The sequence below is a fragment of the Neolamprologus brichardi genome, chromosome 1 (genome assembly GCF_056152115.1).
Source record: "Neolamprologus brichardi isolate AB-2024 chromosome 1, ASM5615211v1, whole genome shotgun sequence".
In the NCBI taxonomy this organism is placed as follows: Eukaryota; Metazoa; Chordata; class Actinopteri; order Cichliformes; family Cichlidae; genus Neolamprologus; species Neolamprologus brichardi.
Genome location: NC_142104.1, coordinates 22,523,388 through 22,539,350, shown reverse-complemented (window position 1 = coordinate 22,539,350; position 15,963 = coordinate 22,523,388). Strand labels below are relative to the sequence as shown.

Sequence of the window (15,963 nt, the reverse complement as noted above, 5' to 3'; positions counted from 1 at the left end):
CCATAAAAACAAGACAGAAACACACACAACACCCCCCCACCCACCCACACACACACACACACACACACACACACACACACACACACACACACACACACACACACACAAAACCACAAGGTATAAACCTTAAAAAAAAAATATATATATATATATAAATAAATATATAAAGAATTTGTAAAAATATAAAACCATAATATACATAAAACACAATTACTTAAAAGAAATCAATAAATACACAAACACTTCAACCAGTGATTTCTCAGACTGGATGAGTAACGGGAACCACTCACTGTCGTGATTATAGCATTATTAGAATGTTATAATTGTTTTGTGTGAAGGGAGACTGACAAAATAAGAATTTCACTGTACATTGTAAACCAACCAAGTCAACATGAAGACAGGCAAGCGTTGATTCAAGAATTATTTTGGGGGGAAAATGTCATTGTAATGGAAGAAAGTGTTTTTACTGTTAACTGCAAATCAAATGGAATTGTCCTTGCTCTTAGAAGGTCAGCCTGACTGGCCTTTAATGACACCGAGTGATTCCTTCAGTTTGCATCTTGTTTGAGTGTCTCGGGTGATTTTCCTAATGTATTAAGAACATATGCAGGGTTTCTCTGGAGAAAGCTCTCTGATTTTCATGTGATGGATTGAAGTGACCTTGCTCAGTATCTGTTCCAGCCACAGTTCGAGCAGCACTAAGCGCTCGTGCTCTCCACAGAACAATAACAATGGATACGGTACTCCGGACAGCTGTCTTTGTGTGGATTTCAGCTGGATTTCTGTGTGTAGCTGAAAGTACCGAGAACTGTCCAAGAAACAACTTCACGGCAAAGTGTGAATTTGTTTTCAGAAATGTATGTTTCGAGTTTGTTGGAGAACCGAAAACCTATTCCCAGGCTAGGAGCAGATGTGAAAAGCAAGGAGGAGAGCTCCTGAAGGTGATGAACAACCCAACCAAAATCTTCTTGGACAACATAACCCGAGACTGGAACACCAACTTCAATCACACATGGTGGCTTGAAAAGACAGTTGGAAAGGATAACTGGAAATCCACCAATAGTAAGTGAAATACACAAACACAACATGCATTTTGGTGCCGTAATTTTATTTTCTGTTGCACAGGTTATTGTGCTTTTGTGGCCTGTGAGTTTTCAAGTGAAGGCATGTCTGACAGACGTTGGGAAAAAAAGAAAAGAAAAAAGTAATAATTGGCTGTTTGATTTGATCAATCACCAGTGTTTTGTTTTATTTTGTTTTGTTGGGTTTTTTTTGGGGGGGGGGGGGGGGTTGCTAATGGTTTAATCACAATAGTTTTGTTGGCAAGCAATAAGATACTGAATGTCGATTGCCAGTTTAGCCCACTGTGTGAGCAAGTAAGTCCTTCTCTCTCTCACTCAACTTCCCTGTCTGTCTGCATCTAAAAAATCAAAATGCCATAAAAATAATCTTAAAAAAGAGACTGAATGTCTTGTTTGCTTTAAACAACCCTCAAATCTCTTCACTAACTGTAGCAGTGTCATCATGAGTCTCTCACTGAAATACTGCCATTTTCAAATCAACCAACACCTGAAAGTAAGTTCAGGTCACTATATCGTTAAGAAGAAATAATTATACATTACAATAAATTGACATAAACGTAAGAGAGGTTGATGACGTTTGTGTGCTGAGAAAAGGCTGGGTTTCATTTGAATTTTTGTCATGTCACCAGCAGCAATTGAATTTAAATATTTTTGAATATGTTCCCTTGGGTGTGTAAATGCTTTGTTTTGTTTTTGTTTTGCTTTGCTTTTTAAAGAAGATTCATATCATAAAATAAGACAAACTTGCAGATCACAATAAATAAATTACCCAATAAGATTTCCAACACTATTTGCTTCCTGTGAGGGATTAAGATTTTTTTTACTTTGCGTCTTTATGCAAGGCCTGTTTTGGAGGGTGAGACGAGTCAGGCTTGGTAGAGCCTGAATAAAGCTCGATGAGCTAACCACGGGTCTTCTGCAGAGGGTTCGAGGCTAGCCTGGTTGCATATTGTCCAGCTGTGGGAGAGCGCATATTCTCTTGTCTAGAAGTGAAAGTAGATGTAGGGACAAGGAATGAAGGTATATGGAAATCTCTGTGAAATGAAACCCTTCAAAACTAAATGAACACCTGTGCTGATAACTCTTCTCCTTGATTATATATTTTATACTTTACACCCATGTCTCCAGAATATGGAAATTTGTTTCCACATCTGTAGCAAAGAAAACTTTTTGTGTTTCTCAAGCATTGAGAAAACAGCTTGAAATTTCAAGTTATTAGGTCAAAATGTTTAGATAATAATACAAAATTTTAACTTATGGTGGCAGAAACAAGTTTCCGTACCTGAAGGATTATCTCTACGATGAGATACTTGCCTCACAAGATTCCCACAACACTAACAGAATCAAAAAGGAAAATCTGCTCCATCCACCTGTGTTATGATCATTCAAATGTGTGTTTTTAATTACATAAAGCAAGAAATGAGAAGACTTTACACATGGCATTATGTGGCTTCTGGGATCATCTGTTTACATTTTACCTATAGATTATTGATTTGTAAATAATTGCCGTGTATTGACAGTTGCAGCCCTTTTAGTTGTTGTCTCGTTGTTAAACCTTTGTCTCAAAAACTAACCTTTCCTAATGCCATTTCTTTTCAACAGAAAACACGTCATGCACATACATGAAAATGAATCCTCTCCAGCTCGTAACATCTGACTGTAAAAAGAAAAGAGGCTTCCTCTGCACCCACAGTACGTGAAGCTTTCTCATCCGAGCTTTAACCTAACCAGATATGTTTTCATTCTTCATTTGTGCTCTTTCATTCATAACATAACTTTGTGTTTTAAAGGTTTACAGTCTCCCTCAAACACAAAGGTAAGACAAATCAATTTCACAGGCAGTAATAAGCCATGCAAGCCTCCAAGACTCAGCTTTCATATTGTCCACCTTGTTCATGTTTTCTTTGTAGTGTACCAAAATTTCCAGCCATGCAACCAAACTTCGTAAGTTAGAATGCACTTTATTTGTGTCTTCTTATTCAACACCCTAAATGACATAAATCTAGTGTTGTATCGCTTTTTCCTCTGTCTTTTCTTTTCTTTTTTTTACTGGACCTTGTTAAACATCACATACTCTTTAATTCCAGGGCACAAAAGGGATCTATTTCCAGATTTAATTCCAAACCTTGACAATTTTCAAAATACTTTGAAAACCTCAAACATTTACATATTTCTCAAGGTGAGACAATTCATTTTACATATCAACATATTTTTTTTATAAATTATGAGGAGCTTTGAATTGCAAATATTTTTTTTTATAAAAAGTACCCCAGAGTTAAAAGCTGTCCCTTGTTTCTGAGACAGGATGCAGACAGAGTACTACATATGATGGACATGACACCAGAGGAACCGACAGATAGCAACAGGGTGGGTACCTTTATTTAGGAAAGCAAGAACACTTTCATCATTACTGTTTTATTTTTATTTTATTTTTTTTAATTGACATTTAGGAATTACTGTACAATACCATCAGCTTCAGCAATTTGTCACTACATCCTCCTCCCCTTTTCTGTATTTAAACAACAAAAATATCCATACAAAAGGAATGAACGAAGAAGAAAAGAAAGAAAGAAAAAAGAAAAAGAAGCAAAACAGAAAAATAAATAAAAAATACAAAGGAAAAAAAAGGCACGTGTTTTTGTTTCCATTAATATAACTAATATTTCCTCTAGTCTTCTAGTAGTTAACACCGTCAAAATCAAAAACTGGCCTGCGTTTTTTAATATAGTCCATCCATTTCTTCCATCGTGATACAAACAGGCCCCTCTTGTAGTTCACATCTGCTGTCATTTTCTCCATCCTGTAAATGTCCATTGTGATGTTCATCCACATGTTCATAGTTGGGTTCTCAGAAGAAAGCCATTTTTTTGTGATGGCTTTTTTGCCTGCTGCCAGTAAAATATTAAACAAGTATTTATCGTTCTTTGTCCATCCTTCTGGCATAAGTCCAAAAAATAGAGTTTTACTTTCCAAATGTCTCTTGTATTTCTGCATGTATTCCCTTTAATAACATGACAGTCCCAGAAAATATGATAGTGATTTGCATTTGTATTTCCACAATTTCTCCAGCAAGTGGGAGGGTTACCTTCACAGTGAGATTTTTGGTGAGGTGTAATAAAATATCTTATCAGGTTTTTCCACCCAAATTCCCTCCAGCTCTGTGAGCTGCTTAGGGTTTCCATTGATATGCCCATATTGTCATCATTACTGTTTTATTCTCATGTTTTTATATTCATGCTGTGCTAAATTCTCCCTCCTTTTTCTTCCAAAAGCAAACATTCGTGAGAAAATTGTCGGAAAGTGTTGACTTACTGAACGTCTCATTTGCTTTGAACAACACCAAGTCACTCAATCACATCCTTAACTGCAGCAGTGCCATCCTGAGTCTGTCACTGAAAAACTGCAATCTTAAAAACAACCAAAACTCTAAAGTAAGTTCAAGTAACTACATCACCAGCAACATAAATGTCTCTGTTATTGTTTCAGTTCTCACACTGGAATGATGTTTTTTCTTCTCCAGGACTGGTTTGGAGATATCTTTAAGGTTTTTGCGAAAGTTGCTAACCTGCTATCAGGAGAGGACCAATTTGTCATGGAATACCCAATGGGCACCGTTTATCAGAAAAGGTGGGTATTTTGCTTTAAAATGTCACTTGCCTCTGCTTTAAAAACTTTTACATATAAAATTAATTTCGCCCTCCATCAGACAAAAACCTGCTGACGTTGGCAGTTCAGTGCTGGGTTCAGAAAAAGTTGGCAATTCCGCTAAGCTCCCTTCAAATTCAGTGCTTGGACCACTGCTTAATAAGTACAGCAACGTCATCTCTCAGGTCTGAGTATGTGTGTGTGTTATCATCATTAGTGTTTTTATCTTTGCTGACATTCACAGCCTGTTTAACTGAGCATTTGTCACTATTAGATGACTACGTTCAATGAAAATCCCTATCCATCTGAAGACAACATAACAGGGAGTGTGTGCAGCCTTTCACTTAGTGATGGAACGCAGGACATTAAGGTGGCAAACCTGACAGAGAGGGTGGAGGTACAGCCAACTTTCTGCTTACTGTATGAGAACAGCTCAGTCGACATTATTCATTATACAGTGGACATTTTGACATTGCAGTGTCTTGCAGTTGTAGTAGAAAAAGACAGAAAAACAAAAATAAATACACAATTAGACAAAACATAATAAACATGCTGAGATGCTTACACAGACAATGAAGCCACAAAACAAAACAAACAACATAAAAACGGTTAAAAATAATCACATACAAAGTCTAAAAATTCATAATGTTTAGTCATTTAACTTACATACTGTTTTTCAAGCCTTCATCCTCAGTGTACTCCAACATGCTGTCTTCCTGAACTCCTCTTTGCCAACACACCTGCCAATATCAAATTTCTCTGCACAGTCAACACACCTAACGCAGTTACAAAAGTGACAACACAGCTATAGAAAAATTAAGAAAAAAAAATCTAATCACAAATCTTGTTTTATTGTCAGTTTTGAAAATACCAGTACCGGGAGGTATGAAAGTGCACAATAGCCTACTGGAAGCACAAAGGCACAATTACTTAGATGAGATCAATTATATGCGTATGTATCAATAACATGACGTTAATAATTAACAGTTTAAACATCGTGATTAGTGTCAATTATCTTTACTAAAATAACACGATTTAAGGTCATAGTTTTACTTTTTTGTTTTATTGAATTTTTGCATAAGGAATGCCAGCAGTTCCTTCATTTGCTAATTGTTTCAAATGTCAGTTGTCACAGGAGGTGACTTTTCTTAGTGTAGCTACAGTTAGAAGAATGGAGGTGTAAGTACAGTAAAGCTTTCAGTGATGCCTGGTTTATAGTTTTAATAGTTTCTAATATGTAACTAGTAAATATGATTAGATATGAATCAAGATGGATCGGTTAATACTAGGAAGCTTGCTTTAAAACAACAACATCTGAATATTTAATTTTAAAACCTGTTTTTCAGCACACAGACTGAAATAAGATGTTTTTCTTCATGCCACTAATTCTTTCCTTCCTTTCACCAGATCTTTTTGGCTCGTCCAAATGCTGCAGCTCTGATCAACACTACTGTCGTGTTAGAGAAAAACTCAAAATCGGTGACTAGACTCAATGTCTCAGACCCTAATGTGACGATCTTCTTCGGCGTGGAGCCCAATGTGAATGTGTCACTGGTTCTCCTCTTGTCTCATGGGTTGCCTCCTAATAACACATACTACAGCAACAGAACTGTACTGAACCGCACAGGTAGCTGTCAGCAAAGTCAAATTAGGTCACTAGAATGGCCACACCTCGCTCTGGTATTATTTATATGTACTGATCATAGCAAAAACACTTATTTATGCAGTATATTTAAGTTTTATTTTGGGGGGGGGTTTGCTTTTTTGCTTTAGGGGGCTTTCGCTGGATGATAACACCAGAGATGTTACAAAAGACTCCTGGGATTTGGTATATTGATACAAGAGTTTCTGATTCTGAACGGCAGCAGGACTTGATCCTGAAGATCACCACTTTTACGAGCAAGTGCCTGTACTGGGACCCAGACGCAAAGCAATGGAGCACTGAAGGCTGTATGGTATGTTTTCCCCTGGATAAAATCTGATCATTTGGCTCTGCATGCACTATAATATTCTTAAAGTAGCATAGGCGAGTACCAGTCAGTCATGTGTTGTGTTTTTCCTCAGGTGGGGAAAGAAAGCACTCCGCACCGAACGCAGTGTCTCTGTAATCACCTCACTGTCTTTGGGAGCTCCTTCTTTGTGATGCCAAACTACGTCGACATATCCCGCACTGCGGAGCTGTTTGCCACTGTGAATCAGAACTATGTGGTGCTGGCCCTGCTGTGTGCATTTTTCGGACTCTACCTGATGACACTGCTGTGGGCCTGCTATTCTGACCGGAGGGCACGCACAAGGGTCAGCCTGTCTCCCGCCAGTTTTCATAAATCCAGCCTTTTTTTGCGTGTTTATTTTCATGTTATTTAACATCACAATGTTGTACGTTTTTGAACCATCAGAGAAAGATGACACTCTTGGAGGACAATCACCCAGCTGCACAGTACAGCTACCTGATCGGCATCCAAACTGGACGCCGCAGAAATGCTGGGACCAGTGCCAATGTAAGTCTTTTTTCCACTGACAGCAGAGATGGGCAGATCAATCAAAATATCATTTCAACTCAGTTTTATTTATATAGTACCAAATCACAACAACAGTCATCTCAAGGTGCTTAGTATCAATAACACTAATACCAGCGCTGGTATTAGTATTATTGATACTATCACAATGGGATTGATACTTTGCTTGCATCCTTTAAGTTCAGTATGTAGTCCACTGAACTGTGTTAAATATTTTTTTAATGAAAAATATACCTCAAACATGCTCTATTAAAAATCTCTGAAGCCTTTTGTGTTGATGGTCACGTCTTTATTTGTAGCTGATGGCACAATATAGCTTTAGAGACACTTCAACATTCCAGGTCTCAGTTTCAAAATGCACAAAAAGCTGAGAAGCATTGCTTTGTTGCATTAACTAAGTTTTGTGAAAAGTATAAATCACAGTTTTTAGTGGTCATTAAAATGTGTTTAGAATTTGCAAATTGATGAGGACTCATCTGATACATCATGACCCATTGCTTTCCCCTGCAAAGTGTCGGTCTTCACAATACTGGCCCTGTATTTACACGGTATCAGATTGATACCAAAATTTGCAGTATCATGCAGCACTGACAGTTTAACAAAAATTTTTCACTACCTTACAGACAGGCAATGGATTCAGTTCAGTTTATAGTGGGAATTTAGTTGATAAAGAACATTTACATTTAAAACAAGTCAATATATTTGTTAAAAAGAAAAAAAAAGTTCCATTTAGGCAAACAAGAAGCAAACACGGCCATCGGAAAAAGGACTATGTAAATATGGGCGCCTCCCTAAAGGATAGGCTCATTTAAATCTTGCTACATGTAGAAGACTATAAACCACAATCACTGTGGATAAGAGATGATTACAGAAAACAAACCCGATTCAATGCTCAGACAGGCATCTTAGTGTTGTTTTCAGACAGGATGACATACCTGTCTTTAATGAATAAGACTCTTTTACAGCCAACTCACAACTTCCCACTGACACTGGATTGCTGGATAGGTTGACAGAGTCACTCACTATAACGACAATACTATAATAACTATAAATGAAGAAGTATGAAAGAAATTCCTAAGGACTACATGTCAAAGAATATTGTTAACTTGTGTTTTCCTAACATTATTTGGCAAGCACTAATATTATATCTACAAGAAGAGGGAAGGTGCTTAAATGAATGGAAGCCGGTTTGAAATTACACATGAAATCACTCTAGAAACCTCGGTCACCGGTTATGTCAAGTCTTCACAGTTTGTTGCACAAGGCCAAAAATAGTGCGGTCCTTCAAGTATATACAGTCTGGGTCACGTAATCGGTACGCTGTGCTCTCCCGCAGGTCACAGTGAAGCTGATTGGCTCAGAAGCAGAGAGTAACATACACACTCTCACAGACCCAGAGAAGCCAGTGTTTGAGAGAGGATCTGTCGATTATTTCGTGCTGACCACACCCTTCCCACTGGGTGAAGTGCAGACCATCAGGCTGCAGCACGACAACTCTGGAGGTCATCCATCGTGGTAAGGACATGAGCAGCAAAAAGTAGATCATTTGGCGTTACATCAGATCAGGATGAAGTGCTTTTCATCAGAAATGAGAATGTTTTCTCTCATACGTGTTGAAAAGCTGGCAACTATTTAAAGACTACTATACTACACAGACAGCTGTGTGTTTTTTTTATACTTGGATTGATTTGGTATTACACAGGTAAGGGGCTAGTCAAAAGCGAGGGGTGCAATAAGGTACTTAAACATGCCTTTAAATACCTTCCTGATGGGTTTATGCCCTTATTTATTCATTTCAAGTCTCCTTTAATGCAATATAATGCTCATTTTGTTAACTGTGACTCTATTTAGAGTAAAATAGATGATAAAGCAAGGTATGATTTACAGTGTGGCTATGAATATATAGATTTGGGTCCTACTAATGACGTCTGGTGTGTGTTTCTTTCACATGGTATTTTTTCTGTTTTGGTGCTCCTAGTTTGCAAAGTTGCTTTTTATTTCCATGATTTTAATTCCTTAGGTAAATGTTAAACGTGTCATCTTTCATTTCTGTATATTTTTTCTTTAAAGGTACATAAACAAAATGACTGTACAGGACCTCCAAACGCGACACATGTGGCACTTCTTTTGTGAATGCTGGCTGAGTTCTGAGCGCGGAGACGGCATGACCAAGAAAACCTTCAATGCTGCAAAAGTCAACGAGGTTGCCAGCTTCAGGTTAGAGTCCCTTTACACTGCTGAAAATAAATTGCTCATCACATCGCTCACATTAAGATATTATTTATTCTCTGTCCTCTCTCAGGAACATTTTCCAGACCAGGACATCGACTGGATTTAGAGACGAACACATCTGGGTGTCCATCGTGGATCCTCCCTCACGCAGCCCGTTCACACGTGCCCAGAGGGTTTCTTGCTGCATGTGCCTTCTGCTCTGTACCATGGCCATCAACATCGCCTTCTGGAACATCCCTGTGGATCCAAACTCAACAATACTCTTTTCAATTGGTGATTACAAAGTCTTAGATTATTGTTTGATTACTGATTACATCTGTTTCTTAGCATCAAACAACAAAGTTTAATTCAGGAGGGGAACCTGCTCTTTGTCCTAATATTAGCAGTGTTTGGATAAGGATTACTGCTCACAAGCGATTGTATCTAGGACCGAGGTTGCATGCCAAAGGTGAACATGACTGGTTCTTAATAATTACCTACAACACATCTGCATCCAGATGTGCACCAAACTCAGAACCTTACTAACTCCGCCTGGCCAAACACTGTTAAAACTGCTGCTTTCTTAGCAGATCTATGTGTTATTGAGTTTCTACATTCTGCACTTGGATCTTCTGTTGATGTGACCTTTAGTCACACCTTGCTATTGTATGGATAGATATTCAATATTCAAACAGAAATAATGTAAAGTTGATTCCACAAGGTCAGAGAGCAAACAATCGCACACAGCTTTCTGTTAAAATCAACTGAGAAAGAACACTGCAGTAAAACATTGCATTACTGTTTGCAGCTGTTTATTTGGGTGTTATTAGCTGGAGCTGTATTAGTTGCTTCACATCATCATCACCGTGTCCTTTGTTGTGTCTGTCCAGGTTCAATAAAGATGACCTGGCAGGACCTCATGGTGGGCGTGCAGTGTGGTCTCCTCATGTTCCCAATCAACATCCTCATCATCACAATCTTTCGAAGCATCAAACCTCGCATAGTTCCAAAATCTAAAAAAGCTGGCCCTGAGGAGAACGTGAAACCCCCCATAGTCAACATACCGACTGTGCTGAGGGTGCGTTACATGTTTATATTTGTCAGATGACCCGTACTCATCACAGAACCTGCAAGCCTGAGATGTTTTTTGAATATAGTCCATGTCATAGTCCGTGTAGCTCTGGCTTCTCCTTTGCTATTACATACATATCTATGCAGTGAAACAGTGCACCGCTCATGTATAATTCAGTACTTGTTGTTCTTCCCTGCAACAGGATGTAGAGCAGATCATTTTTTTGGCGAGCAAGAGCCCAAGAACCAAGATGTTAGAGATGCACAGACTGGAGTCTGTTGTTGATCTCTTCTCGGCCTTGGACAGGTTGAATGAATTAATTCAGCACATGCAAGGTAGTTTTATTTCATTCACTTTAATCTCAGCAAAGGAAAGAAAAAAGAGACACATAAAATGTTTATAATATAACATGAATACACTTAAGCAACATACTATTAGTGATCTTAAACTAATAAAAGAGTACATAAGATGCATAAGCTTATGAATACAGCAGTTTGTTGCTACTTTAACTGAGAAGAACTAATAAGAAGGCTAGTGAACGCTTATTTCCTTGCTCTCACCCCATCAACAGTTATTTCAAACAATCTAAAAACTTAAATTTTGTAACCATTATACTCTTTTTCTTACTAAGGCAGCTGTGCAGTGCACATTTTACCTTTAACAAATGCTCGGCACAACTTTATGATTCAGACTTCAGTATTCACAGAGGGAGACCTATCTCAAAGAAACAACGGTGCTGAGAAACATGACGCTTGTATTTAAGGCTTATTTTCTTTCTTTTATGTTTTCAGGAAAAAAACATCAATACCATCAGCTGTGTCTTTTAAATATTTCCATGTAGCACACTGCTAGGACCTATTTCTTTTTATTCAAATTGAGTTTTAGGCAAATAACTTCTCCTCTGTCTGATCAGTTCAAGCAGCAGCACTTTTCTGCCTTGTGTAGTGTGACAGTAGTGTTACCTTTCTTCTCAGAAAGAGGTAACTTCAAGGCCTGACATGCCCGGGCACGCACAGAGAAATGTAACTACCTTCTTATGTATATGTTTGAATATAAATCTTTCTCAGGAGAGAGTGAGAGCGACCATCACTTGGTGTACTGCAGCAAGTTTCTCCTAGCTAGTCTCTGTCATCTCCTGTTGTGCCTGGAGAAACTGGATTTCAGATACTTTGCGACTCTAGACCAGTACCAGCAGGCCCTCAACTACACCAACGCACTGGTTCGCAAGACTGAGATGGTCTTCAGCAGCCACTTGGCCTACTGGTCAGTACTCCAACTGCCAGTGAGACAAAAATATTTGCAGAGCTATTTGTGCTATTATACTGAACTGGTACGTCATGCGTGTGTTTTTTCTGTCCATCTCGTCCCGACCCAGCCCACCTCCTGCGAAGAAGCCAAAGAAGAAGGCAACGACCATCCTGGGCTGTTGGCTGCCATGGTGGTTTGTGTTTGTAGGCTGGTTCCTGTTGCTGTCCATCAGCGGCATTTCAACTTTCTTCACCTTGTTGTACGGCTTTCAGTACGGCAAGGAGAAGTCCATCAAGTGGGTCATGTCTCTGGGCCTCTCCCTTTTCGAAAGCATCTTTATTCTGCAGCCTCTAAAGGTGGGTAAAATAAATCCTTTTTTTTTAAGTCAATTTGCTTAGCTGATAATCTTAAGTGTTTTCCTGCATGTCACGCTCTGAGATGATGTATGTATTTGAAGATACTTGGGTTTCTACAGAATGTTATAGTTTCTTTCTGTTTTTGAAATTTCTGCAAACGTGTATGCAACACTATTCGTTTCTTGTACGGTCTGCTTTTTCTCACAGGTGATAGGCGTTGCTGTGATTTTTGCCCTGCTGCTCAAACCTGTAGCTGTAGACGAGAGTGAAGAAGTTGAGCAAGTCCTGTTAGGTAAGAAAAACTTGTTCTGTAGTCTCTGTGCAGCCAGAACAGGTCAGTGCAAAGCTTTAAGTATATTCTGTGATGTGATGTTTTTGTTGAATAATTTTTTTATATTTACAAAAAAGTACCCATTTTTTTCTCTTTTATAAATGTTTTTATAATATTTTATAGATATTTAATATAGATATTAAAATTAAATAAACATTTTTTTCTTTGATAATAATCATTAGTAGTATTAGAATAAACGAGTCACTTTTGTTACTCTCTTTAATGACCTCTTTGTTCTACTTGTGACATTTTTCTCAGCAGTGTATAAACAGTATATTTTCTTTTTGGAGTACTTTTTTTAAAATAAAATTTTTTAGAAAGCCTTATTTTCACCGTACTAAAATATAATGATGTTAGGAGAGCTGCTATTGTTTGGTGCATTAAAGTTCTTAACATATTGTCCACTATAACACTATAACATGCATCTGTGTATGTATCAGTCTTATACAACTGAATGTAAACAATTAGATTCATGAATATATATAAAAATTAGTAGATGCAACAAGGATGCATTTGTTGCAAAAAGCAAAATTGTGGTGGACTGATTTCATTTTACATGTTTGCACTGACTTAGAGTCCAAATGGCCTTGGCATTATAATTCCTGTGGCCTGTAGCTCCTGTCAGAGGACAATGGGTCAGATAGGTGGTCACCAGGCTGTCCTGAAATCAAAAAATATGAAGTTTTCATTAATTCACAGAAAATAAAACAGGTTGGATGAACCTATTTTGCGTGTACATGTAAAAATAATCATTCATATTTCAAACTGGAAGAATTTATTTACCAACATGCAAAAAATATATGGATTCATATTAACCTGAGATAGTGTCTAAATATTATTCAACACACAGGAAAGATTTACTGCAATCGTCTCATTCATATTTCACGAAGATGACCTAGGAAGCCTTTTCCACTTTATTTCAGCTTGGCTCCCGAGAGCTCTGATGTAATCATGCAGATCACACACACCGAAAATTTTGTTGACAGCGATAAAGGACGGATCTTTTTCTTTTCCTGTTACCTTTCTCTCATGCATCTGTGTATCCATGTACCCTTTGCGGAGTTTGAGATAAGTGCTTTGAGTCTTACAGTTGTGTCTTCTCCATTTAACAGAGCAACAGGAAAAGTGCAGACAGTACAGCGGCAGGGACACGATGTGAGGTTACTGCATCATGGTGTTTTGTATGTGTACAGAGGTTCCAGTGCCTATGAAAATCTTTTTGAAGTTGTGAGTCAGACTAATGGGCAATTAAATAACTGTTCTTGCATGTGAAATTCACCATGATTACGTATGAGAAAAACAGATTTTTTTTTCCTTTTTAAAAAAACTGTTGATACATTCATTTAATGCTAGTGCAAAACACATATAGAGATTCAGACATATGTAAACACGTTAAGAACTATTATCATTGAGTGTGAAAAAAGCTGTCCTTTATCCAATAAAGTACAATAAAGTAGTGATCCAGGAGAAATAGGAAAAATTTCAACAGAAAAAAACCTGCAAAGAATTATTTTTCAGTAACTTTAACACAGCTTTCTGTTTAAATGCTTCCCTATGATTCTAACGGTTAATAGCATTCACTGTCTCCTATCCGCTGACTGTTAATGAAGTTGTGTGAAATAGTGTGAAGGTGCTTTTATGTTGCTGCCCATCTGGGAGCTAATGATTAATTGATTACATTTTTCATTTCACTCCTGTCACTGTAATTGATTCTGAAAGTGCGTTTCATGCCTCTTTATCACTCTTGGCTGCATCTTTGAGATTCATTCAGTCCTCAGTTTAAAAGGCTTATGTAACAGATCTCATTCAAGTTTGTGCTTTTGGTTTGGGAATACAAGCTGTTCTTCAGACAGCTGATTGTCCTGTCTTAGATCTTCTGTGCTTAATCACAAATGATTTAAACTATTTATTCACTGGTGTCATACAGTAGTATTATATGTGTGAATTTCAATAAACAGCTCTCTGGTAAAATCTGCAGTTGCTTAGTTGATGTTTAATGTTTAAATGATTTATAAAATTGAACTCGGGTCAAAAAGAGATGTGCTGATCTGTGTATGCATTGCTAGTGAATCCCAGAGATGACCAGCAGCTTACATAACAATTAACAGTCATTGCATTAGTAAAATACATCAGTGCACAAAGACTATCACACCAGATCACCCGGGAAAGCTGAACCAAAAAGTGGTATTTGTGACCTTTGCATGATTACTGCTAAACCTCTTGCAAATTTTGTATGTATGTTTTTATAAGTTCAATATAAAAAAAAGAAATTAACTACCTCCCAGCTTTAGTACTTCCCACACATGTTCATCCACATTTTCCCTAGCTGAGGCTCAGGAGGTGGAGCAGATCGTCCACTAAAGGTTGGGAGTTCAGTGGCTGGCTGCTCCAGTCTACATGCCAAAGTATCGTGGGCCAAAACATTGACCCCCAAGTTGCTTCTGATGCGTTCGTCAGAGTGTGAATTGTGAAGTGCTATATAAGAAGCAGTCCACTTACTATTTACAAACACACTCCCACATTTAGTTTGTTGGGATCTGCTCATCTCAACAGCATCCCAACCCTTGGAAACACAACTCTCGAGTCTTTTTTGGACACCAGTTTAAAAAACAGTCGGCTCAAACACACAGAAAAACACAAATATTATTACAAGTGTGTAAAACAGTGTGACCACAGACTACAACACTTAAGAAATTCATCTCATACCAATTCAAAACAACAGCAACCTCAAGGCATTTTATATTGTAAGGTAAAGATCCTACAATATTAGATAGAAAACCAACAACAAGCCTATAATTAGGACTAGACAACAGTGGGGAGGAAGAACTCCCTTTCAACAGGAAGAAACCTCCAGGATAAGCAGGCTCAGGGAGGCAAAAGAGAAAAGGTAAAAAGGAGACGATAGGGAGACACAGATAAAACAAACTATGAAAGAGAAAACATGAACTTTAGGAAAAAGGAAAATTTTAAGCCTAATCTCTTTCCCAAATCCAAACTGAGAGCTGGGGTGAGGCCTGATACCTGAAGGCTCTGCCTCTCATCCTACTTTTAGAAACTCAAAGATAGAACAAAGGGGAGAGTCCACAAAGACTGTCCAAAGCCAAATGATCACTAAAACTTAACAGGATGAGTTTTCACATGATTGAGTCGCTCTTAACTCACACCTGTATTGATCACAAGTGTCAAACAGAAAATGGGTCAATTATGACTTCATGCAAGACTGTTGCGATAACTGAAAGGATCCATTATGTAAAGAGGTTAGTTTCACATTAACTTAAATCGCAGTATGTTTTACATCATTGAAAAAATGATTTCCCTTTCAGAGCTTTCCCTTAACATTAGGGACCTCTGCTGGTTACCCTTGAGCATTACAGGTTGTTTAAAAAGAAAAATTGATGGAAAATTATGTGCAGACCTTACAAGCTTTCCAGTTCCAAATAGTCTTTTATTAAATTGTTATTGTAGTATACATTGTTTGGGGGGGAGGGGAACTATTTTTTGC

The 15,963-nt window shown here is 37.8% G+C and overlaps 1 protein-coding gene across 1 annotated transcript; it reads left to right on the top strand.

Moving 5' to 3' along the window:
• The first annotated feature begins 731 nt into the window (after positions 1 to 731).
• Positions 732 to 14,360, top strand: pkd1l3 (polycystic kidney disease 1-like 3). The gene is made up of 23 exons (XM_087844448.1): positions 732 to 1,062; positions 2,685 to 2,774; positions 2,873 to 2,898; positions 2,993 to 3,026; positions 3,170 to 3,261; positions 3,387 to 3,449; positions 4,355 to 4,513; positions 4,603 to 4,709; positions 4,789 to 4,912; positions 5,002 to 5,124; positions 6,135 to 6,354; positions 6,501 to 6,682; positions 6,792 to 7,022; positions 7,124 to 7,225; positions 8,580 to 8,758; positions 9,314 to 9,460; positions 9,546 to 9,748; positions 10,345 to 10,532; positions 10,729 to 10,861; positions 11,594 to 11,789; positions 11,902 to 12,130; positions 12,338 to 12,422; positions 13,574 to 14,360. The coding sequence occupies exons 1-23, from the start codon at positions 732 to 734 to the stop codon at positions 13,618 to 13,620; spliced, it is 3,291 nt and encodes a 1,096-aa protein (XP_087700574.1). The 3' UTR covers positions 13,621 to 14,360.
• The last annotated feature ends 1,603 nt before the right edge of the window (positions 14,361 to 15,963 follow it).

Bases quoted from the DNA above. Each gene is read 5' to 3' on its own strand.
- pkd1l3 (XM_087844448.1), top strand. From the start codon at position 732: ATGGATACGGTACTCCGGACAGCTGTCTTTGTGTGGATTTCAGCTGGA. The intron at 3,027-3,169 runs GTAAGTTAGAAT...CTTTAATTCCAG, and splicing joins CAGCCATGCAACCAAACTTC to GGCACAAAAGGGATCTATTT. The intron at 12,131-12,337 runs GTGGGTAAAATA...TTTTTCTCACAG, and splicing joins TTATTCTGCAGCCTCTAAAG to GTGATAGGCGTTGCTGTGAT.